This window comes from Hippopotamus amphibius, chromosome 17 (assembly GCF_030028045.1).
Source record: "Hippopotamus amphibius kiboko isolate mHipAmp2 chromosome 17, mHipAmp2.hap2, whole genome shotgun sequence".
Classification (NCBI taxonomy): Eukaryota; Metazoa; Chordata; class Mammalia; order Artiodactyla; family Hippopotamidae; genus Hippopotamus; species Hippopotamus amphibius.
In genome coordinates, this window is record NC_080202.1 from 34,144,563 (window position 1) to 34,171,556 (window position 26,994).

At 40.0% G+C, this 26,994-nt stretch overlaps 1 protein-coding gene across 1 annotated transcript in view; it reads left to right on the forward strand.

The window, feature by feature from the left end:
• The window catches only part of CA10 (carbonic anhydrase 10), a 702,035-nt gene that overhangs the window by 581,604 nt on the left and 93,437 nt on the right, over positions 1-26,994 (forward strand). The window contains exon 4 of the mRNA XM_057717015.1: positions 7,189-7,374. Within this exon, the coding sequence (XP_057572998.1) occupies positions 7,189-7,374 (186 nt within the window). The remainder of the gene's footprint in view (positions 1-7,188; positions 7,375-26,994) is intronic.

Consider the following 26,994-nt stretch of genomic DNA (forward strand, 5'->3'; position numbering starts at 1 on the left):
TAGCACCATATCTGACACCAATTAAGGATTCAAACCAAGATGCCGACTGTTATAAACAGGATTGTTGCTTATTTTCAAAGAATGAAAATTCTCCTTAAAAGCACACTGGCTGAATTTATTTCCCTCTAATGCTGCGGTGTCAGCAGAATGAAAAAGGAGACAAGTCCATTAATAAGAGGCCCTGGCTAATCGCGAGCCACCACAAAGCACTGTGTTGGCTATACAAGAACAGTCCATCTTACAAAATGAATAAACTGGGGGTAAATGTTTTGCTTGGAAAATGAACACATTGCTTTTAGACTGTTTCAAGTTATCAAGGTGATATTGATTGACGTACAATCTTGACAGGCATATCTGTCTGGAGCATCTGTTACCACTTCCTTCAATGCCTATAGCTGCGCCCAGTCTCAACCAGTGAAAATGTCTGCAGAGGAGGAAGCCAAGGGACTTGCCTGACCTTTGGGTTTCTGCAGGCTTCCTCCTGGGATGAACTTCAGCAGCCTAGGGTCCTTCCCAGTTTTCTATTTTCCTGAAAAAGAATCCTGCTGCCTCTGGAACTGTCTGAGCCTTGCACCTACAGCCTGGAGAAGAAATGAAAACCCCTGACATAATTTCCATCTGAAATGAGCTAAGATACTTGCATTTGCTCACATCAAGATCAATTAGACTTGGAATCAAGAGACCTGGGTTTGCCACCACTGCCAGCTGTATGATTCTAGACAAGTCACTGAGCATTCACCAACTGCACTTACTTCTTTCCCTTACAAAATGGGCATCATATCTCTCACCTCATTTTGTAGTGAATTAAGATAAGACAAAAAGGAGAGCTGTGAGGCAGCCAGAGGCAACCTGGATATCCCCTGCAGCTTCAACTTCTCCATTCAACTCTGTTTCCTGGTCTACATAACACAACTTTTTCCAATATACTGTGCACCAAAGTAGTTCATTGGAAACATTGTAATTAGCATTACAGGTAAAATGACATTGCTGCAGTGTTAATTACCACAGTGCAGATGTACCATTAGATATCATACATAATGCTGTCAAGCCTTTATTTTTAAATTAAAGTGCAACAAACTGTACCCTGGCTACACAGCTTTTTTTGATTAATATAAATTAATGTTATTTTGATGTCTGGGGGAAGGGAAGGGTTAGGGATGTTGCCTCTAATTGTAAGAACACATAAGCAAATGGCAGAATTTCAGATAGATTCCCCATAACTTCCTTTCCTTCTCTGGTCTCTACATAATGGAGATTGTGAGCTCGTGAGGGCAGGAACCATGCCTGGTTTTACTTAGCACACTATCCCCAGCTCCTAGCACACAGTCAGATGAATGAATGAACACAGAGACATGGAAGTAGAAGGAGTCTGGAAGTATGGAGTAGAAGAACTAGAAGGGACACTGGTTTATTCCTGATTACCCTGGTTTCACGTATGCTTCATGGCCTTCAAAATGATCTTGGATGCTTCCCACATCTGGAGCTTTAAAATCCAAAATGGAAGGCAAATGAATCATCACAATGCAGAAGTCAGTAAAAGTTCTTCATTGTGACTTTTAGAAAGCAACACTATATTCCAGTGGGCTATGGGAAGTGGGTAAGATCAACACAGGTCCCTCAGCATCAGCTCAGCACTCATTGTCAAAAGTAAAGGATTAACCTCCAAAATATACAAGCAGCTCATGAAGCTTAATACCAAAAAAGCAAATAACCCAATCCACAAATGGGCGGAAGACCTAAATAGATATTTCTCCAAAGAAGACATACAGATGGCCAACAAACACATGAAAAGATGCTCAACATCACTCATCATCAGAGAAGTGCAAGTCAAAGCCACAATGAGGTATCACCTCACACCAGTCAGAATGGCCATCATCACAAAATCTGGAAACAACAAATGTTGGAGAGGGTGTGGAGAAAAGGGAACTCTCCTGCACTGTTGGTGGGACTGTAGGTTGGTACAGCCACTATGGAAAACAATTTGGAGGTTCCTTAAAAAACTACAAATAGAACTACCATATGATCCAGTAATCCCAATCCTGGGCATATACCCAAAGATAACCATAATCCCAAAAGAAACATGTACCATAATGTTTATTGCAGCACTATTTACAATAGCCAGGACATGGAAGCAACCTAAATGCCCATCAACAGATGAATGGATAAAGAAGATGTGGCACATATATACAATGGAATATTACTCAGCTATAAAAAGGGATGAGATGGAGCTATATGTAATGAGGTGGATAGAACTACAGTCTGTCATACAGAGTGAAGTAAGTCAGAAAGAGAAAGACAAATATTGTATGCTAACTCATATATACGGAATCTAAAAATGGTACTGATGAACTCAGTGACAAGAACAAGGTCGCAGATACAGAGAATGAACAGGAGAACTAGAGGTTTGGGAGGGGGCAGGGGGTGAAGGGGAAGCTGAGACGAAGTGAGAGAGTAGCACAGACATATATATACTACCAACTGTAAAATAGATAGTCAGTGGGAAGTTGTTGTATAACAAAGGGAGTCCAACTCGAGGATGGAAGATGCCTTAGAGGACTGGGGCGGGGAGGGTGGAGGGGACTCGAGGAGGGGGGGAGTCAAGGAAGGGAGGGAATACGGGGATATATGTATAAAAACAGATGATTAAACTTGGTGTACCCCCCAAAAAATAATAAATAAATAAATAAAATTAAAAAAAAAATAAAGGAAAGAATGAAAATGTTTGACCATTACATGTATTACTTCTCACAACAAACTCATAAGGGAATTTTTTTCCAATTTTTATGTGTGGAAAATACACATCTTAATGATTTTTACTTATACATATCAGCAGTGTTAAGTTCAACCACCATCCATCTCCAGAACTCTTTTCATCTTGCCAAATTGTAATTCTATGCCCATTAAACAATAGCTCCCTTTCTCTCTGCCCACTCCCCCCCCACCCCCGCCCAGCCCCAGCAACTCCAGTCTACTTTCCATCTTTATGATTTTGACTGCTCTAGCTACCTCATGTAAGTAGAACCCACTTATATTTAAAGTAATTACTGATGGAACTTCCCTGGTGGCACAGTGGTTAAGAATCCACCTGCCATTGCAGGGAACACGGATTCAATCCCTGGTCTGGGAAGATCCCACATGCCGCAGAGCAACTAAGCCCTTGTGCAACAGCTACTGAGCCTGTGCTCTATAGCCCATGAACCACAACTGCTGAGCCCAAGCACCAAACCTACTGAATCCCAAGCACCTAGAGCCTGTGCTCTGCAACAGAAGAAGCCCCCACACTGAGAAGCCCATGCACTGCAATGAAGACTAGCCCCCACTCCCCACAACTAGAGAAAGCCCGTGCACAGCAACAAAGACCCAACACAGCCAAAAGAAATTAATAAATTTTAAATTTTTAAAAATAAAAAATAAACAGTTGAGAATAATATCAAAAAATAAAAAATAAAGTAATTACTGATAAGGAGGGATTTATTTCTATCATTTTGGTATTTCTTCTCTATATGCCTTATAGTTTTTTAACCCTAATTTTCATAGGGGAAATTGTTTTATCTCTATTGTTAAGGAAACTGAGGCTTCAAGAAATTAACTGAACTACCCAAGGTAACCAAGAGGCAGATTAGGAATCTTTGGACTCAAGAGTCCTTTATTCTTCTCTCTACTGTGTGCCAGTGTGTTAAGTACTGGGAAAGTGCAGACAAGCATAGGACAGGGTCCCTGCCTTACTTCAATGGACAACAATTTTCTTAGAAACATTAGACAGACACATTGAGAGGATTTTTAGAAGAACAGGGAAGCCCAACATACTTGCTAATTGGAAGAAAGCACATATCCTACAAGAATTTGAAGCAGCTCCTATTATGCAGCCTTGTAGATGCCCATGGATGTTGCCTGTTGAGTTAATGTCATTTGAAGAGAATTTGAGCCCCAGCCCTGCTCTGTGGGATCTACTCTCCACAGCAGATGGATTTGACAGTAGGTAATAAGCACTGTAATAATGTGTACACCACCTGACCCAGAGTTTGCCTAATGAAATATATCTGGACTAGTAAAAATGTTTATCCATAAAGATGTTCATTGCAGTATTTTCTTATTGAATGAAAGATTCTTTAAATTCTGTAGTGCTTTACAATTTTCAAGAGTTTCACACATTTGATTTCATATAATCCCATATTAACACTTTTTTTCTTCTACTCCTATATTGCTCCTCCTTCCTTCCCTCTCCCCACTGGTAACCACTAGTTTGTTCTCTATATCTCATTGCAATATTTTTTAACAATAGTGAAAAAGTGAAGGGGCTGTAAAGATTCAACAATAAGTTATATATTTTTACAGTGGAATATTATGAAACCATTTCAAAGTAATATAGAGAAGAACAGTTAATAACCTAGAAATATTATGTGCCTAAAAATAATATATATTACTACATATCATTTAATATATAAATGATGTTATAAATATATTAAATATTTTATGTACAATATATTATATAATATACTTTAAATACATAAATGTATATAGATATATAAAATTATTATATACAATGTATATGTATATGTATGTAAAATCATATACCCATGTACATGAAAATCATTTATTATCACATATATAAAATGATCTCATTAAAATATGGGTATATATGACTATGAGTGTGAATAGTTAGATAGGAAAATATTGATGATTATTGGTTAACTGTGGAATTGTGGCTGATTTTTATTTCATTGAGCTGTTCTGTATCTTCCTACCCATGTACAATGTCTGAATATTATCTTAAGTAGAAAAAATAAATTTTTCTTAAAGATGAATGCAGTGTCAAACACAAATCTATCTCTACCATTCTACTGCAAAGAAAGTCATGAATTGGGACAAGAAAAGAAGACAAGTTCTCATTATATCATACTGACTAATATACATTTATTTGAGACTGGAGAACAGGTGTAGTCTTTGATAGGGATCATTTGGTTGCAAGAATAGATAACTTAAGAAAAAATAAGTCCCTTTGTAAGATGTAAAGTATCAGAGAAAGTACAGCCCAGGCCTCATGAACAACTGGAACAAATAGGTGCAAAGAGTTTCTGAAGGTGAAGTAGATGTTCTCTCCAATTCTCTTGCTCTCTCTCTCTGCATGGTTTCCTCTGTCACTGTTGGCATATCTGTTGCTTTCTTCTCTCGCTCTGGTATGACTTTCCAGCTGACTAGGAGACTGACTGTCTGAGCCTCAAGTGACTTTCTAGTTCAGCTACTCAACAAAGACTGTCTAGAGTTTCTGTTGATAGTTTCAGATTCACAGGTCAGAGAAGGTGATTAACTTAATGTATATCAGTTAGTTTGTGCTCTATAACAAACTATCTCAAACCTTAAGGACTGAAAACAGACAATTTTTTAGCTCCCCAATGTATGGGAAGCTATGGTCTGTGGGAAATTCTTCTAGTTCAGACCAGACTAAGCCAGTCAACTGGTGGATCAGCCATGGAATGACCAGTCTAGGATGGCTTCTACTGGGATGGTTTCTCTTCACTCTGGTGTCATCCTCCGGCAGGCTAGCCCAGGCTTGTTTGCATGATGGTCTCAAGTTTTCAAAAAATGTGTAAGGACATGCACAAGGCCTCTAGAGGTCTGTTCTCAGAATTTGCATGTTGTATCCACTGCGTGCTATTGGCCAAAACAAGTGACAAAGCCAGTCCAGATTCAAGGGGTGAAGAAACAGACCTCCCTATCTTGATGGGAGCAGCTATAAGGTCATATTGTAAGTAGTGTGGTTACAGGGAGGGGAAGAATTCTAGCCATTTTTGCAATCTGCACATAATCTGCCAGGGACCCAGGCTGACACAGGCTTCATCTTGTAGCTGTGCCATATTTACATATTTCCACATTGCCCCCTTGATTTTTGCAGCAGGGGGAGAAAGAGACTGAAGAATCGTGCATAAGCTTTTCACTGTTTCAGCCTGGAAGTGACACTTGTCATGTCCCCTCACAGACCATGGCCAACATCAGCACATGGGCTCCACCTTATAGCAAGATGGTGCTATAATGAGTCAATAGTGTCTTTGGTGAGTACTGCTATCTCTGCCACAGTGAGAAATCTACAGAACAAAGTTAACCCATCATTCACAAGACTAGTATCAGAAAGGTGGAGGGACAGGTAAGGCTAATGCTATAGAGCAAATATGTGAAAAACATATCTAATGAAATTGTCAGAAGTTACATGAATCCCTTAAAGAATCCCTAGGGCTGGGCCCAAAGGAGTTGGAGTAAGCAGGTAGAAAATCCTAGTAGCTCAGCAGTCAGTAGCCCAGAAGCATTCCATCCAGACCCATTCAAAGTCTCCCTTAAGCTTTCAATCTGCTCCTAAAGTTAAGTCAACCCAGGAGACTAAGTCAATAGAGTCACAGGTAGGAATCAGTATTCTAGAATCAAGTGTTGAGAGGTGCTAAGGTCATAGTCAAGAAAATGAACCTGAGCATCAAGTTCAAGAAAAAGGAAGCAAAAGAAACCCCAAACAGTAAGGTTTAGCTTGCAGGGGCTGAAGCAAGATGAAAGAGGTAGTCTGTGAAGTGGGAAGTTTGTATGTTTCTCTTTAGCTTAACATTGAGGCCATGAGCTGCAAGGAAGGATCAGAGCTCTGACTCTGTGCAGTGTCTGGTTGCAGGGGTGAGAGAAGGACCTAAACCAAGACACACCTGACTGGATGCTTGGGATGTCAGACCTAAGCCTCAGTCTCCCACTAGGGTTTGCTCCTATTCACTCATTTTATCTTTCTTGTCTCTCTTTTGGCCTTTGTAGCACCTCATCCTTACTAACTGCTTTCTCTAATTTCTCACACCTGAGATTTTAACTTTTGCAGCATTTTTACATTCCAAATATTTATGGTAAGAAGACAAGTTAATTCTTTATAAGATGCAATGTCCAAAATATTACTAGCAGTTGATGAGATCTTTGAATTCCTACCTCAGATTCCTAAATGATAATATGGTTTATGCCTCACAGAAAGTACCACAGAGGCCAGGTAGGGAAGGAATACCCCCTGGGGAGGCTGTCACTCCCTATTCCACTGTGGAATTAGCCTAGTGTCTTCCTATCAAAAGGAAGCAAAAGGCATTGGTCTAAGCAACATGCTAGGCTGAGTGGGGAATTGTGAGAAATGGAAGGAGGATAGCCTTGTTTTAACTTTTTCCCATTGCCTTGCAGGTCAGTGGGACCATGTACAACACTGGAAGACATGTGTCCCTGCGCCTGGACAAGGAGCACTTGGTCAACGTATCAGGAGGGCCTATGACATACAGCCACCGGCTGGAGGAGATCCGGCTACATTTTGGGAGTGAGGATAGCCAAGGGTCAGAGCACCTCCTCAATGGACAAGCCTTCTCTGGGGAGGTATGTGGGGTTATTGAAGTACTACGGGTAAGTGCCAATTAGTAAGATTCAATGCCTATTTATATACAAGGTGGGATGACAGATGGAAAGACTGCTCTTGAACCTATTAAGTAAGAAGGTCTGTGCTTCCTTTCTCCATCCATCTTTTACAAGTTTATAATGAGCTTCCAGTGTTTTCCAGGGAAGACCACAGTGAAACTTGATATTTCCTCCTGAGACATTGGTGCAGCTCTCTTGCGACTCATGCCCTAAGATATCACCAGAGCATTATCTAAACCCTAAACCCTCACCTTAAGTGTACATCTTCATTTACTACCTACCTGGGCAATCAGCCTCCCTTATGTCACATATGTTCGCATAGATTCTATAATCCTCCTTTCTGGCAGAATGGGTCTTATTTGCACAAAACTATTACTTATAGTGAAATAAGTGTCAGGCAACTAAATAGTCTGAGTTTCTGCAGAATGGAAAGGTCATCATGTGCCACCATTAATGATGAGTGTCACTGTGTCCACCATCAACCCAGACAGAACTCAGGCCACATCAGTGAGCCAAACCACACCTTCATTTATTAGAACAAAAGCTACAATTTAAGCGAATATCATGTGTGTTATGACACTTGACAAGCAGGGTGTAGTTAATTTGACCTGTTTTACCTCCCTTACACTTGAAGGTGATTATCAACTAGAAGTCAGGCATCCTTACATGCTAAATATCTTGTAACTAGGTTTCCTGTTTCAGAGTCCTCAATAACTGATGTCAAGAAGGGTTTGAAATAACAGAAGTATATATCTTACTATTGACTTGATCTTCTTAATATTTTTAAGGAAGATCATGCTTAAACCTGGCATTGTTTTTAATATAGTAAGGCTATATACTGAGAAAGAGATCCACAAGATGAATGAGTCAGGTGGCCAGATTTTAATGATCATTCAAAATGCATCAACTGAAAACCTACCTAGGCACTGTGCTAGCTACCAGGGATATGGAGATATATATATATATATATCAAACAAACAAAAAACAAAACAGAGCTCCTACCACAGAGGAGCTCAAAGAATGCTATATTCGAATCATTAAAGTATAACACAATGCTGTAATGCAGATGTACAAAGGCCCTGGCAGATCCTCAACTAAAGCATAGCAGGGAATACGATGAAAGAAGGGCAAAAATTCATGAATTGAGAGTGACTGGGACTGCCAGTCTGAATTAGAGACTATTCAAACTTATAAACTCTTCCTTTTTAAACATGTTATTTTAAGGTGTGTATTTATTTTCTTTGCTTACTGACATTTATTTGCTGTTATTTCTTTGTTTTTCTCCCCTACTGAACCTGTGCCAGTGCCTGTCACAATATTGTCTCAGAATAAAAATGAATTCATGAATGAATTTATTAAATGAATGAGTGAAAAAATATGGATGTTACTTGGCTAAAATCTTTACATTGTAGAATTTCTTAAAGTTGCTTGTTTCTTCAATATGTAATAAGGGTGCTTTGTAACTTGTATATAAACTACAATTTTGGAGTAAATGAGGGCTTCCAAAACCCTTAAGGGAAACGTAACAATTTGATCTTGATGTATTAATTTTCCTAGACCTACCCCAGACCACAGGTATCAGATGCTCCAAAGAACCTACACTTTTAAAGCTCCCAGAAGAGTATGATGATTAGGTTTGTGAAGCACTCCCTCAGTAGTACATTAGCAAGTGTTCTCAGTGAAGAAGCATTTAAACAGAGTTAATGAATTAGAATTAACTGGAGAAAATTGCCAAAATATTTACACTTGAGTCCTTCTCCTAAAACAGCTTGAATCAGTCTCCAGAGAAGGGGTCCAGGAATATGCATATGTAAAAATTTCTGCAAGAGAATTTGGTTAGTGACCACTGTGTCAATTTCAGCTCAGATTCTGCCTGAATTATCCCAGTTTTCTAAACAAGGAGGACTTACCAAAGTCATACTGCACAAAAATTTTAAAAGCGGCAGCCAGGGTAATTGCCCCGTGGAAATGGCAAATCTGGAGTGCTATCTAGACTAATGGTGTTTGGAGAACAGCTTCCCAAGCAGAGTAGCCACACACACATCCACTGTTGCACAGAAAGATTGAGCATCAACCTAGCACAAGTAGTTACATTTTGCCCTGGGTAAACCACATCAGATATATCACATTTCTTTCTGAGCCCCTGGATATGAGTGGTCTATAAATTGGTGTGGGTTTAGGTGCAAAAAAACAGAATGTTAAAAGAACTAGAATGTATCATGTGGAAAGAGTTGGATAGGTGTTGATTTTTGAGATACCTCGAAGATATTGCAGGTTTGGTTCCATATCACTGCAATAAAGTGAATATCACAATAAAGCAAATCACGTGAATTTTTTAATTTCCCAGTGCATATAAAAGTTATGTTTACACTATACTACAGTAAGTGTGCAATAGCACTATGTCTAATAAAACAGTGTGCTTACCTTAATTAAAAATACTTTATTGCTAAAAAATGCTAACCATCATCTGAGTCTTTAGTGAGTCATAGAATACTCACAAATCACCTTAACAAATAAAATAAAATGAAAAAGTTTGAAATATTGCAAGAATTACCAAAAAAAGACACAGAGACACAAGCGAGGAAAGGCTATTGGAAAAATGGCACTAACAGATTGCTTGGTGCAGGATTGCCACAAAACTTTAATTTGTAAAAAACGCAGTATTTGCACAGTGCAAGAAAGTACAACAAAACAAGGTATGCTTGTATTTAAAGGGCTTTTGTGAGCAAGAAGAGTTTGGCATCTGCTGTGTGGGATGAGGGGAAAACCCAGGGTCAATGGTCAGAAGTTCCAGAGAGATGGCAGTCAGTTAAATATATGTTCTAACATTGAGAGCTATCTATCTATGGAATGAGTGTCTCTGAAAATAATGAATTCTCATCACTGGAATTATTAAGCATGGAATGGAATTTGAGGACTTCATAAAGGTGACTCATCCTAGTGAGCAAGTAATCTGTGGGCTTTACTGCACTTTCTAATGCCAAAACTCTACCCAACCCATAAATTTCCTTAGAGAAAATGTTTTCCAATTGGATTCTACTGAGGGTTAGCCCCAGTTAAAGTAAGTATATTTCATCCTGTAGGTTAGCATTTTATTTTTATTTTGAGCTATTCTCAGAGCTGTCTTTGGTCTCTATTTTGGGCTATCCACTGAGAGGACCCAAGTAGACACTTCAGCAACAAAGCATGTACTTATTTTGTTGACAGTGAATAATCACACTGCCATCTGCCCCATCTATCATTGCTGATCATGATAAGTCAGTTAACGCCAGGCATTTTCCTTGGCATAGTGCAGTAGTCGTTGTCTTAGAGCTGTAGATTAATTGCAGTCTTGTCTAGTGAGGTTGTTGTAATTGATGGTAATCATTTGCTTTGTTTTGTAAAGCTGCATGGATGTACGACACAGTCAGCAACTGTGTTTTTATAAAAATTATTCATGTCCTACACAAGAACTCCTGGATGGCTTGTTGGGGGTTGGTGATAAATGAGCGTATTCAGAGATTCAAATGTCTCAATTTTTTTAAGATGGTAAAATTAACCGTTTTTAATAACTAAACCTTTAGCTTGCTAACCATGTCTAAGTGGTTAGATTAATGTCCAATATAGAGTGTTAATGAAAAGAAAAAATACATTAACCAGGGAAAAGATAATATTTAAAAAGAATCATGCCTGTGGATTAAGTTGCAATGGTGAGGCTAGATAAGAAGAATCTTTCTTATTTGGGGAAATGGGAAGTATACATTTTGAAAACATTCCTTAAGTTCTTCATTTCAGTGGGTTAAGGGGGTACACTGAGAACTGCACCAGCCACTTCATAGGATACCTGAGGCCAGATCTCCCTGTTTATTTTATCCACTCTTCACATGGCTGTTGTGCTTCTGCTGTGTGCTGAGCTCAAAGCCCAGCTCTTGCCCAGAGACGCATACAGTCTATTAAGGCTTATGTATGTTTATAATGCAACACAATATTGGTTATATTTGAGGATTGTTCTGGAAACAAAACAATGAAATAGCTCTCTGGATTGTGTTAAGGAGAGAATGGATGACAGTTGTGTGGCATGACACAGTTGCTGCTCCCTGTGAAGACTGAAGAAATACATCAACCTTTCAAGTCTCAACATCTTGAATCTTGATTCTGTTCAAACACATTTGAGGGAGGAAAAAGTCCATAGTTGTTGCTATGTAGATAAAAGATTTGTTTAATTAAAAGGAGAAATAAAAATCCCATGTAAATATATGTATTTTTTAGTGGCTCTGAATCAGAATGGAGAAAACAATTATCTCAGAGCAAACAACTGAGACTAAACAACAGAAATTGCAGGCCTTCATCTCTTGAAGGAATCAGTTATTTGCATCTTTTGAGAGACTGGTTTCACCAAAATAACACAAATTTGTAGGAATAAGCAACTAACATTAAATTGTCCTGAAGTGTGCAAGGGTATGAAAGTGCTGAGGAACACATGACTAAGAACGAGACCCCATGAGGCACTGAATGGTTCTGGGGGGAGGTTCTCCAGAAATCTAATTAGCACCTTGATGGAGGCTGGGACCTCCTGGTAGAGATGCTCCGTTGGCACAATTGGAGACTTGAGGGGGAATAAGAATTAGGATATTTAAAAATAACAGATAAATGAGTAATAAGTAATACACATGCAAGAGCTACTTGAGTGCCATGGTAAAGCTGTTCCCCTCTATCATGATTGCTAGCTCTTTCTTCCTCCCTCTGTATCCAGCCAAGCCCACCTGGTTTCCTTTCCAAGCCCCTTCCCTCCTCCCAGTCGGTAAAGTGTTGCTGCCTCCTTTTGACTTCCAGAGAATCTTGTATATTCATCTATTACAGGAGTCACAAACTGTAGACTGTAGGCCAAATTCAGCTGAGGTGCTAAGGATGGTTTACATTTTTAAAGGACTGTTTTTTAAAAAGAAGAATATGCAGCAGAGATCATATGTGGCTTGCAAAGACCAACATGTTTATCACCCGGCCTTTTAGAGAAAAATTTTGTTGACCCCAATCTACTAAATTACCCATCACTGTAGATTTTATAACTGTTTACTCTCACTTCTGGAACCACAGTTCTTTGTTGATAGGAATTTTATCTTGATTATCACTGTATTCACAGAACCTTGTACATTGTCTGACACATGACAGCAGAGTCAATAAATGTTTGCTGAATTAAGGAATAAATAATCTTGGTAATCCCCTCAAGGGCAGAGATTTTTGCTCTTTGTCTTTGTATGCATAGCACAGTGCCTAACATACAGTAGGTGCTTAACTGATGTTTGTGGAGTTAATCATTCAATCACTTTATAAATAACTTAATCTACTATTGGTATCTTAGGAACTGAAAATTTATAGCCTTTTTTCCCTGGAATTTTGGGTGTGTTGCATTCAGTGATGATACAGGAATTATATAGCCTCATTTAAACTGAAGTTTTTTAATAAAGGCTGTCCAAAGCATCAAATTCTATTAGAAACTGGAAGAAAGGAAGAGTGATTTAGCTCACAGTAACCACTAAGGTAGGTGCTGGGCTTTCTCTGAGAAAGAGGTATGCTTTGAGAAATTCAAAGCGTGTTTACAAGGCACTAACCTAGCCCTAAGCTCATGTGGTAAAGAACAGAAAGGGACTGAACAATTAGGTGTCACCTTGGAGGAATTTTATATCCGTTGGAGGGACAGAGCACGGACTTGAATCAGTTACTGTGCAGTGCAATTCAGAACTTATTCAGTCACACCCACAGAGGCTATGGAATCTCGCTGCTAATACCCAGTCACTGTTTACATGCTGCGAGACTTACTTTCATTAATTCATTTAGTTAACAAGTATTAATTGAGAGCCTATAATGTGCTACAGTGAATTAAATAGGTAAAAATCCTGCCTATAAGATAATTAAGTCTAGTGGGGGTAGACAAATAATAAATAATAAACATAATAAATGAGTACATTTCTAGGGTAAGTTAGAATATGATAAATGCTATGGGAAAAGAAATAGATCAGAGTAAGTTGGATCAGAGCATGAGGAGTGGAGGTAGTGAGTTACAAGTATAAATATGGTGGTTAGTGTAGGCTTTGTTTGAGAGCAAGACATTTGTGAGGTTGCCATGGGGATGACTAGGGGTAGGACATTCTAGGCAGAGGTGACAAGCAGTTCCATGGCTTTGAAGTGGGAAAGCGCTTGAGTGTTCTAGGAAGACCGGGGACAACATAAGCACACATCTAAGTGATCAGGTGTGAGAGGTCAGAGAAAGAACAGTAGGGCTGGGAGCTTCTGCAGATCATCACCTCTTTGCATGGACTTTGTATGAACTTTGCTTTTATTTTGAATGAATTCCAAAGCACATTGACATAAATTCTCCAATTTAATCACTAAACACTAGCTCAGTGAGGTTGCCCTTAATATTATCTCCTTTATACCTAGGGAAACTAAGGCCCAAGGCCATCCTGGCTGGGCTTAATTCAGGTCTCCTGATTCATAACATTGCTTACCATAGGCCAAGGTTTATCCATGGTGTGCTAGAAAACTTCATTTAGATTCCTCCTTTCAGCCCTAGAGTTACTCCCAGATTCAAACCAGGGAAATTGTCTTTGCCAATGCTAGAAGCCAAAGCTCTGGATTCTGGGAACCAGTCCCACCCAGAGTGAGCAAAAACTGGCTGTTAAGAAGCAAAGCAAACAGAGGTTAGAAGCCCAGTGGTAAAGCAGATTAGGATGCTATCAGCAAGCAGATGATGACTCTGATCTAAGGATAGGCAGTTTTCCCTTTGGACAGTCCAGTCAGCAGCTTCTTGGACTGCCATTTTAGATGGACATTTTGGGGCTGCCTAAGAGAGAAGATATTGCATTTGAAGATAGACTCATTATCCCATTGATTCCATCCTAATCTGCATCATAACTCTGATCTGATCTTGCCAGGATGGCATTATGACAGCCACCATCTTCCTTTACTCGATTCCTTTCTTCCCCTTTGGTGTTCCATCTAAAGCAGGGAGGGAGGTGTTATATTACAAAGACAATATTAAAGAAAAGCATTAACTGGGACTTGATAAGTGTTCAGTAGAACCTAACTATCATAATGGAAATCATCACTGTTATGACTCTACAAGTGTTAAATGGAATATTTTATTCAGTAACCAACGACACTGCAGTTATAGAATGGGTAGTGCTTCTAACACTTCTGTGAACCATCAACTGGCAAACAGTTAAGCTGGCACCATTGAAATGATTAGTGGTACATTTTTTATCTGATTCCAAAGCCACAGGAATAAAATTAGTTGGGAAAGAAAATGCAGAATTAAAATGACTTGATCTGACTGCTGTCAACATTCATTAAAATTTGTAGAGGTTCCCCCAAAGATCACATCTCCACTTCAAGATATAGACCTGCTATTAGAAAGAAGTCTGCGCAAAGCCTCCATCTAAAGTATCAGTGTTAGAGGCCCCATTGAAGTCATTTCTTCCAACCCACTTATATACAAAGGGAAAATTAGAGCCAGGGAGGGCCCAAAGTAACCAAGATTCAGTGGCAGAATTAGGACCAGAACCCAAGTTTCCTGACTCTTTAAGAGTATTTAAAATTTTCTAAATAAAAATTTTAATTATATCAAATCCCAGCATTCAAAAGGCTTTTTTAGGTCATCTGCTTTTTTGTTGCTCAGTAGAGTAGGTGTAGTCTGATATTCAGGTTTCTTGTCTTAGTGTGCAGAGCCCCATCACAAGCGCATTTATAAAATCAGCCTCAAAAGGGCAAAGACATTGGCAGATTATCTCACAAACATGAACAATGATGAGTGTCCACAAAAATACCACTGATGTAAGAACCATTATTGTTCCTGATTGCAAGAAGTATGGAAATTAAAGTTTGGAAGACCAAAATAAAAAGTGAAATGCCTTAAAGATCCTTCATTTGATCTCAATAGGAAAACACAATCATACTATTGCGTTTAAGAACCCAAGGATATAAGCCATACTTTTCTACAGTTTGAATCCCTCCTCCAAGCCACTCTCCCCAATAACCAAAATATCTCAGTAATATTAAATATAAGTAATCTAGATAATAATATTGCAAAATTAAATCATTAGATGTCTAGCTGCTCCATGGATATGCTGCTATACAATTCAAAATAAAGCCGTTTAAAATCCCCAGATCCATTTGCTCTGACATATTAATAAACTTTTGCTGAGACAAAGCTAATTATTTCAATGGTGCCAACTTAATTGCTCGCTAGTTGATGGATAATAAACAGATCTGAGGATTAAAATATGAACTAATTACTGTACTCAATTCCATTTACTTGATTTCATGTTCCATTAATTCTTTGTATCATTTCTGGTGGAAGTCTTAGATTTATGGTCACCTCAAATGAATTATGCCACTTAGTTGCCTGTGGCATGCTCATGCTCAGAATTGGTTTGAAAGGGCAGCATTCTGGGCAGATACTATTTAGCCAAGGCAGCCTAGGATATAGTAAGTGAAGGTAATTATCCATTCCCAAGTACCAGCCAGAGCCAGCCTCTGTGAACCTATCCCCATATCAGCAGTAAAAGGTCAACACTAGGATTGCTCTCATGATTATTCATTGGATCAGCTTGTTAGAAGCCGTCTCCAAGAGCAGTGTTGCCTTGGGCTGGAAGAGGGCTGCAGGAAAGCAGAGATAAACACATCATGAGGAAAGGACGTTGGCTTAGGAGACAGACACTTAGGGCAACTGTACAGAAGGCAACATTTTGACTTAGAAGATCTGACTTCAAGACCCTGTTCTGTCATTTAGCAGCTGTGTGATCTCAGTAGGGGCAGAACTGGGAAAGTCACTTAGCCTTCCTTAACTTTTTAAGCTGTGACATGAGGTAATAATGCCAGTTCTATAGACACTGTAGAGTGATTGTGCAGTGCCAAAAGAAAAAAAAAATCACTCCTGAGATAGAGGTTTTAAAAGTGCTGGTCAAGTCAGTGATTAGCCAGGCTAAACTTTAGAGCTCATCTAGTCCAAAATCCTTGCAGATAAAACATGTAAAGATATAATGTACTAATGTTATTACTACCGTCAGCTTTCATTTATTGAGCATGTACTATGTTCCAAGAATTGGACTCAGTGCCTTATTGCACCCAATCCTCACAAGAAACTTGTGAGGTAGCACTCATTAGCACCATTTTACAAAGAGGAAAGGAAAGTTGGAAAGGTCAAAGAGACTGCCTTCAGTCACTTTGTTGGTATGGGGAAGAGCTAGGATTTGAACCCAGGTCTCTTACTCCAGCTATGCACTGAATGACCTTAGACAAGTCAGGTCAACTCTCTAGTTATGCCTCTAAGTAGCTTCTTGATCATGCTGTTCTCTCTAACCATAAGTGCCCTGTCTGTTACCTGAAATGATCTTTTAGACCCTCCCAGTTCTGCATCAGCCTTGAGAATAGCCTGCAGTTTTTCTGACTGTAAAGCGAGATAGGAGCCTATGTCTCTAAGTGGCACAATTGCTATGTAAAATACTACACAACATCATTTTGTGTGCCTGCTGAGAACTACAGCGTCATTCACCTTCCCCTCTCAGATGGACAGCAACTAGGTAGTTTCATACAGATGCATAATTACATTTTTTCTCTCACTTCTTTGAAATATGATAAGCAAGATATGGTATATCTGTGAATTTGTTTGTGTATAAACAGAAGTTTCCCTCTGCAAAACATGAGAGGTGCATATTCCTTAGTTTCAGAGGTAGCTTGAGTGAATATGTTTTCTTGCTTTGGATGTATTTGCTGAACCAGAAATTTCTGGATTGAGCCTTGAAAATGAACCCTGCAGGAGCATTTGACAATCATAATGAGCTTAGCCAGAAGGTTTTAAATCACTTTCCAGCCAGAAGAAGGGAGAGGCCCAGGAACCATATTCCTGCATCAGGACTCAGTGTCCCTATACCAGTTTTTTCAATGCAAATAATTCTCTGCTTCAGGAAAGATTCACTGTGGTGGACCCATATGGCCACCCCAGAACAGCTACTGTTTCCATAAGGTCCTCTATGGAGGACATATTTCTTCCCTGCTGCACCTGCCTCTCTAGGGCTGATGTGTTTCCCTGCCCCAGGTGAGGAACTGTAACCTACTTGTGTGAGCAGTAGTTAGTTGCAGAGGTTAATTGCTGCAATTGTTCATTCCTGTGTTTGAATCCGGGCTCTGTCACTTATCAGCTGTGATCTTGGACAAGTTATTCAACCTCCTTGTGTCTCAGTTTTCATGTTGAGACTAACAGCAATGCTCATGCTATAGAGTTGTTTTCCACATCCTCCATCCATATCTAACAAGAATCTGGAGTGGCATCTGTGTGGGAGATAAAATTCCTAAAAATTCCTTCAGGCGTTGAGAATTGGTTCCCAAAACCCTTACTCTAAGAAGATGGATCTGAGGCCTTTTCTGATTGCCAGTTTCTTATCAGTGTTAATACTGGAATATTATCCTATACTGGAGTATTATAACTCCCTTTATCTTTGCAAAGGTACATTCCCCTGTGTTTGTCCTCAGCAGATCTGCACCTTTTTCTAATTCTCACACAGACCCTGTACAGGCCAGTCAAGCCCGTACTAACTCCTGCTCAGAACTGTGGGGAAAGCTCATCAGATCGAACACGTACAAGGAAGTATACTTCCCCATCCTGGCCTCCTAGGATCACCTTTCCCATTCCCAGATAATAACTCATTCTTACAAAGGGTACCAGCAGGTGGCACATATTTTCATTCCCTGTGAGTCTCAGGCAAAGCTTTGAGGTGTCTAGGCAGGATGATCACATGCCCTGATTTGCCTGGAATAGTCCAGGTTGACGGCAGCTGGTCCTGGTGTCATCTTAACAGCACCTCCTTTTGCTCTCAAAAGTGCTCCAGTTTGCACAATGAATCAATCATATGGTCATCCTCTGTGTAGATGACCTTAGTTAGGCAAGCAAGGAACCTCTCTGAATCACCTTTCCCTCATTTAGAAAATGAAAGGATTAGAGTTGCTCAATCAGGGCCCTTCCAGCACCAAGACGCCCATGGAAGTAAAATCTTACTGCAAAATTTTATCTTCACATATAAACATTGACTGAGGGGGGTCACTGTGCTGTCTGGGGAATCAGAAACATTGATCTGTAATAAAAACTTTATGTTATATTTGAGAGGTTCTCTCAAAGTTTAAGTATATACTTTAAAAATAGCCATCATCATATATCCTTTAAGGTAAAAGCTTGGGAAATTAAGTCATTTGATGTAACACCAAAAATTAAAGCTCAGATTGTTCTGCTCACTTGTGTATGTCACCTTTACTTGTTATGATGCTTGAAATATTGAACTTTCTACTCACGGCACTGACATCACCAGGCTACCAGTGTGTGGGCATGTGCGCACGCGTACGTGCGCACATACACATACACACACACACACACTTATTTTACTAGAAACTAGCAGTTCCCCTTGAACCGTTTGCTTTGTATATTTTAATTACAATTTAAGTGATTTCTCTACACCAAGCACTCGCTGGAAGAAACCCCAGGAATTGTCATCATCATCCACTTAGGCTTTGTTTCAGTTCTGGTCTTTAGAGAGCCAGAACAGCAAGAAGATTCTGTCATCTTAAACTCGGTAAATCCCTATTGGTGTCAGCATTTAGTCTCCTTTGCCATTAAACAAAAGGGAGTGTTTCTGCTCTAAAAAGTAGTTGCAGGCTTTGCTTTTAAAACCTCAGGGGCATCCAAACACTCCATCCCACCAAGCTCTACTGCTGCTTCTGCATTATTCATTTAGCTTGATTTACATTGTTTTAATTTTCTTAGGGCTGTCTTTACTAGCTGGAGAGTGATTTTTTCCCCCATAATTAAAGAATAAGTGAATTCCAAAGCACATAGAACAAAACAAACCCCTTTCATACTCCGCTTCACTTGTCACTCTCTCCTGCTGTTCTCTCTGTGTTCCTAGTGCTTTTCAGCTTTCACTGTACCTGCCTCCTCCAGCTGGAAACGAGGTGAAGTGACAGCAAGGCAAGGCCTGCTTTTCAATGGAATCAACTATCCCTTGGTTTCAATTCATTGAATTTCCTGGAGCATATGACAATCTGGGGGAGGGTCAGGTAGTGTTATCTCTATCCCTTAGATAAAAAAAGCTGTATTTAGTAAGCACAATTTGACAAAGATTAGTGGGGTTGAGCCAAGAATGGTGCTAGACTAAGGCTGCACAGATGAACAAACCTGACCACTGTCCACATAGAGCTGAAATTCCCAAGGGCATCTTAGGTACAGTGCTTTAGAGTACAAATAACAGAAACTCACTCAAGCTAGGTTAAGGTACTAGGGGAATTAGTGAAAGGCTTCTAGGATATGTTATAGGATCCAAGAGTCACTGACCCAGTGAAGAGACTGGAATCCAGGAGTGAAACAAGGCCATGACTCCAGGAACTACTCCGATCCCATTTCTTATCTTTTCACAGCTGCTTTATTCTCTCCTAAAGCTGTCCTTTTTCTGATTTGCTGTGCACATGGAGGTCACATGTGGCCCCTCACTTTAAGGTCCCAAGTTTATGTCCCTTTGGATCAAGACCATCCTGGACCAGCTGGCTGGCTGGCTCTTCATCCTAATTTCAAATTCTCCAAAGACGGTATTTTATTTTCCCAGCTTTGGCCTGCAGTTCTCTCTGACCCAATCAGCTATGTGTGTGGGGGTGAGGTCATGAGGTAAACAGGTCATGAGATAAACCTGCCCCTGTGGTGGGGAGAGCAATTATATGGAGAAGGCAGGCATTATACATTATGTAGACATCCCCCAAAATGTCTGCTGTGGTGGGGAACATAGTTCTTTTCTGTTCAGCCCAACAAAATCCACATGCTAAAGTGCTATTGATACATTTGACTCAAATCTGGGGGTTGGAGAAGGTTTTCTGACATGAGCAGAATCTTGAAGGAATAGAATGAGTGTGGCAGAAATAGGATGCAAGCATCCCAGACAAATAGGGATATCACTTATAAATAGAAAGAATGACCGTAGTCAATCATACTGTGCCCTCAAAGAATTGTGCTTCTTGTGATTGAGAGTCACAACAAACTTATACATCACAGGGACATCAGGAGCACATCACAACCAAGTCATTTTACCTTCCTGGCTGCTAAGTTTGCTCTTCTCCTTCCTTTCTGCCAATGCACAAACTTTAGGGTGGGCTCAAATATGTTGCCTAGGAGTTAGTGTCAAGCAAACACACATTGAATGCTGGCTCTGCCTCTTAATTGTGTGCCCTTTAACAAGTTATGTAGGCTCCTCCTAAATGAGAAAAAATGGTAATAATAATGTCAACCTCAGAGGGTTGTTGTTTGGATAAAACAAGAAAGTGCAAGGTAAAGAACCGTAGTACTGTGTCTGGCACAGAGTGGACATAAAGAATGTTTGTTTTCAGTCCCTTTCCTCTGTACCTGTTTTATTCTCCTGTAGTGGGCTGATGAGTGTCTTGGATTTTAAAAATGCAGAGTTGGGATGGACATGCGAGCTAAATTGGAACACAATAGTTAAAAAAGACCCCCCCCCCAGCCAAAGAAGGAAGATTACTAACATAACCAATGGGCCCTGAGACATATCCTCACCTCTTGCTTCACTATTATCTAGTATCTGTCCCTCCCAAGGCACTGTAACAACTCAAGAATTTATTATGTCCCCTGCATTGACAACTTTTTGAGTCTCAGATGTAGGATGCTCTCCAAAAATTGTATGAATATCGAAGTCCAGGATATCCCCATTGGAAGTTTTCTCATTATTAATGTTCTAAAAAAGGCCAACAGTTTAGAAACACACAGCTTTCTTGGGCAGAGGTTGAGTTTGATCAACATTACAGGTTATCTCATTTAATTTTGGTGCTCATTTTTGTGTCGGTAAATCACTGAATTTATTTTTAATCCCATTGTCATTTTGGCTTAGTATAATGTATGACATTGCTCTTTACATAGGACCTTAAATTAGTTGTATCTCTTAAAACTTTTTTATTGAAGTGTTTTGATTTACAATATTGTGTTAGTTACAGGTATGCAGCACAGTGATTCAATATTTTATGAAAATAAAAGTTCAGTTAGAGTGGACCTTTAATACTGAAGATGCATTTTTTTTCATACTGGCATGTATTCAATTTCTTTTTCAAAAGGAAAAAGAAAGCTTACTCGTGTTAAGAGCTGGAGATCGGGGTTAAATTTGCAAAACCAACTACTTCCTTAGCTGTAGTATGATTTGCTTCACTGCAAATACACATTTATCCCTTTAACCTTGCTTAAGCCCTTGTTGGTTTTATGGCCAGATTTACAAAACACTTATGATAGGAAATGATGGTTAACAAGTTCAGAAAGAGAATATGACTTAGGAGAATATATCCTTGCATCACAGGACTTGACAAAGTCTGACCTCTGTGTCTAATAACTTCATCAAGGAAACAGAAGAATGACTAATCCAAAATAATGAATAGTCCAAAACTCTGTATAATAAATTATATTTATTCCTCAAAGATTCATGTTTGAGTTTCTACTGTGTGAATTATTTTGCCAGCCTCTATGTTCAAATATGAGTAAGGCACAATCCATGCCCTCAGGGAGATTCCATTATAGTAAGGAGCCATTTTCAATCCTTCTTGGTGAATTAGATCTGTGCTAAGAAAAGGCACTGCCTGCAGTGGGAGAACGGAGGAAAGCTTGCTATTCTCTGCACTAAAGCTACTGGTATGGGGTTATGAGCACATCCAGATCACTTGAAATTGGCTTTTGGCTCCACTGCTAGCCTTGGGGGAGTTATTTATCAATCTCTGCCTTAGTTTCCTCATCTGTAAAATGGGAATGATAATGGTACCAACTTATGCCTTACTGATTCTTCTTCTGTTCTGATTCATTGGCCATTTGAGAGAGATGTCTATTCAAGACTTATTTCCCCTTATCTGACCATGTAGTTTGACTTGACTTTTGTGTTTTCTGAAATTAAACTCAATATCCACATCATTAGAGAAAACAGATTTGTGAGATTTTTAGCAGAAATGAAATGATACAGTACAATACATGCCAGCTGAAGTTCTCAGGCCACTTTCCTAGTCTTTCCAGTTATCATTTCTCTACCATCATGGCATAGCTACTAACAGTCCAGCTTTGTCTATCCTGCTGGAATGCCACCAGTGAGGGCTGCAGGGTTTGGCTGTTTATTGGGTTGGCAAAAAGTGAACCAAAAAGATGACTGTAAAGGAAGCTTTAGAAATCCTGGATTCTGTCTCCATTAGAAATACTGGAAACTTCCACTCAAAATGTCAGTTTCTCTTCAAAATTTCTTTTTCAGGCATAGGCTGGTGGGGAATATGATGCAGACGCCTCTTCAGTTACCAGCAAATGAAGAGAGAACAACAGAATGCACCGTTGCCTGAACTGTAGGCAATGTCTAAAGCAAGGAAAGAGTAAAACTGTAAACCTTGTAAACCCAGCAATGATGACAGTCGAAAAAAGCAGCAATAAGGAGGTGGAAATTAAACAGTCAGTTATCTATTGGCTTGTCACGCAGGCCCAGTTAACTAAAGAAAGTGCCCAAGACATGATTATATGCAAGAGACTTCCCTCTAACCCAGTGCTATGTCCTAAATGACAAAGGCACCGACTCACTCACTGGGTCTTGGGTGTGTGCGTGTGTGTGTGTGGTGTGTGTGTGTGTATGTGTTGCAAGTTAAAGATGGTACAGAAAAAGAGAGCAGATGAGGCAGCTTGGAGTTACTGCCAGTGAGGACATGCTGCTCTTTTTGATAAGAATGTCAAGGTAGGCATCACTAAAAAGATGACATTTCAGCCAAACCTTAAAGGAAGTGAGGGAGCTGGCCATGACTGTAGGTGGGGAGGATAGAATTTCCTTGGAGGAAAGAGCCAGTGCCAAGGCCTGGATATGGAGCATGCTTGGTGCCTCTGAGGAACATCAAGATGGTCAGTATGGGAGAGTAGAAGAGGCATGAGGTCAGAGATGCGGGGGTGGGGAGGGCAGATAGTGGAGGTTTTGTGGGCCAGTATGAGGGCTTTGGTGTTCCCTCTGGGTGGAAAAGGATTCATTGGAGGGGAGTGGCATGTGGAATGATGCTGGCCTTGTCCCTGCGTTAGAAGATCCCCTTTCCTTAGATGCCCTTCCCCTGGACTCTTCATGTCTGACTCCTTGTTATTCAGATCTCAGCTGCAGTTGCCCAGTCACTCATAGTCACATCACCCTGTTTTAATTCTCAGATCATTGTTTATGAATCACCGGTAATTTTTCTTATTTACCCATTTGCTTGAATGTTTCCTATCCCCTTTCATTAAAAAGCAATTCCCCACCTCTTGAATGGAGGCAGGACTTAGTGACTTGCTTCCAAATAATAGATAATGGAAATGGGAAAATAGTAACTTCACAGAGGAGAAACCCAAACCAATTGATCAGAGTAACATCAGCAGGGAAGTCATGTGGGTATCAGGTACCCATGAGATGGGATGAGGAGGGCACGTTACCTTTGTGATATGCAACCAAAAATCCATAATCCCAGTAAAACCATCAGAGAACATCAGACAAACCCAAACTGAGAGAAGTGTAGAAATTATCATGAAAAACAAGGGAAGACTAAAGAAGTATGACAGATTAGAGGAGGTTGCGGAGAGATAACAACTAAATGAATGTGGATCCTACATTGATCCTGGAACAGGAAAAGGTCAGTAGCAGAAAAACTTGTAGAATCTGAATACAGTCTCTAGTTTTATTAATAGTTTTGTGCCAATGTTAATTTCTTAGTTTTAATAAAAGTACCACAGTTATGTAACACTAAGGAAAGACAGATGAAAGGTATATGCAAACTCCCTGTACTATCTTTACAACTCTTCTGAAAATACAAAATTATCTCCAAATAAGTTTTTTAAAAAGCAGGCTCTGCAATATCAGGGACACTATCTTCTTTTTCACTGCCTTGCCCCTAATGTTTAGAATGGTACTAGGAGCTAAATAAACATTCAGTAAATTTTTAAGATGGACACTCAGTCAACCCAATAATGATAGTGTAAAAAAAATGAAGAAATTAAAGTGCTTTGCCAAATGCTAAGTATTTTGCAGACAGCTCTTTACAAATATAAGGGAATATCATTATTATTCCATTTTGATGGGGCAAAGACTGCCCATCTCCTGGGGCATAGCTGCTAAAAGTGACAGCTTAGTCTGGGACCACTAGAAGTCACTATATGTGATCAAGCCATTCCTGGGCATCACTGACCTGCAGCCAACTCTGTTCTTAAAAATTCTCCAACTCAGAGGCTCTGCGACAAGAGAACTTCATTTAAAATTATTTTTTTAAATCATCATCTTGGTGACATCTTATCAATCTGGGTTTATTAAGAATGAAGCTCTTACTCCACAGCTGATTATTACTCTGAAAACACTTGTCAAACACAAGGGGAAGACTTCTTTCTGAAGAACTGTAAGTGAAAGCAGATTATGCCCTCTTCCGTCCTCTTTCAACCCCTAAATGTCAGTGGCTCTGTGAAAGGTATCTTTGGAAGGCTCTGGTGGAAGATAGTCCATTGACGAAGAATCTCAGCTTCTGGAAATGCAAGCTCTCCTCCCCCATGATAGTGTTGGGGCACCAGGAGGAAGGGTGAAGGGGCTTAGCAAATGTCTGAAGAGCGGGCAACATTAAGACAAGGGCTCAGTTGACACACATCATGCATTATGATATCCATCCATCCATTCATCCATCCATCCATCCATCCATCCAACCATCCATCCATTCATACATCCACCCAGCTATTCAATAGCTAGGGAAGCAGCTGACAGAATAGATAGACCATTACCTGAGAACCAGAAGACCTGGGTTCCAATCTGAACAAATGGTTTCATAAATGTGGGCAATTCATTTCATCTTTCTGGACCTCTCATCTGTCAAATGAGGGCAGATCTCTGGAAAATCTCATAAGTCCTTTTCTGGCTCAAAGTTCATATTAAATATTATATTTCTAAGGACTCTGTGCTATGGCTTGTCATAGTAGGGCAATAGAACATATATAGGATATTCTCCATGCTTTCCAAGAGCTACCAGTATAAAAATAATAGACATACATTGGAAAGTTAAGTAACAATACAAGGTATTAGATGAATAATTGTAGACAGAATAATTCTATAGAATTATTTTAAAAGGAGGCTGGGTGTTCCCTAGGATGGTCTAGTTCAGCTTCTTACATAAAGTGGGACTTAGAAGGCACCTGAAACGATGCATCACATTTGCATAAACAGAGAACAAAAGAGTAGTTTTTCAGTCACTTCTCCAACAACAACATGTTCCTTTGTATCTTCAGGCCTTTGCATAGGCAGTTCCTCTGCCTAAGACACTTGACTCTCCTGCCCTGCTTGTCTGCCTGTCAAATCCCACTTCTCCTTCAAGATTTAGTTCAGATGTCCACCTCATCTCTGAAGACCTCTCTGTGCCCCTGCCCTGCCAGCATCACCACTTCCATTCCCAGACAGGCTTCATCTCCTTGGGGTCCCACAGGATCTGTAAATGTGTCCTTATTGCACATCACAGTTTTTTACACCCAGAGGGTCTTTCCACCCCCAAGATTGTTCAAGGTTGCTGTCTTTCTTATCTCTCTATCTCCAGCAAAATATGCGATGCCTAGCAGAGGATAGACACTGCATAGATAACAAGTGAATGAATGAATGAACAAACAAATACATGAACAAAGACTGTAGGAACAAGCTCTGAACCAGATACAGCTGAGCATCAGTATCTGCCTTCTACTCAAACCTGAGGGACAGGCATCAGGATGAACAGAGAAAAAACACAGAGAAATTGCAAGAGAAAAAAAGATCCCTCTCAGTGAGCAAACATACCTTCTTTGATTCTGGGGAAGGAGAGAGAAACTAAAAATCATCCTTCACCTATCGACCAGCAAGTAGCTACAGGGTACCTCCTATGTGCCCACTCCTACTTGCTATAGATGTGTGGGGACACCCAGGAGGGTTTACTCTGTCCTTGCCATGGATACTATTACTAGGAAAGCTCCTTCATCTTGTTGATGTGCTGGGCAGCAGTGCACACTTCCCCTCCTGAGAAGCATGGCTCATGCAGAGGAAAATTGGCAGTGAAACTAGAGAGGGGAAAGATATGCAGTCTATTAAAGTTCAAGCTAGAGCACTGGGAAACTCAAGAAAGTAAGCTGATTTACTGGGCTGGGCCCTTCTCATGTGGGTTACTCAAAAGCTGTTTTAAAAGGGGTTCTGGCACACTCATGAAACTTTGAGCTGTCCAGATGTAAATAGAGAGGAACATGCCGACCAGTCATACCAACATGTGTGCTGCCCCACGCAGAAGCTACCAAGCCCACTACACAAAGCAGGGCCTTCGGAGTCCAAGGACCTGGGATCAAGTTCCAGTCCTGCCATTTTCTAACTTTGTGGCCTTAGACAAAGACTTCACTCTTCTAGTCTAGCCTTACCATTTGTAAAATGGGACATAGCTCCTTCTTTGCTGGTTTGTCATGAGGACTAGAGATAATGACCAGCAAGCTGCTCCCACCAGTGCAGGCTCCTGGGAGACACTGCACAGTGGAAGCGGGCTCTCACTATTACTAGC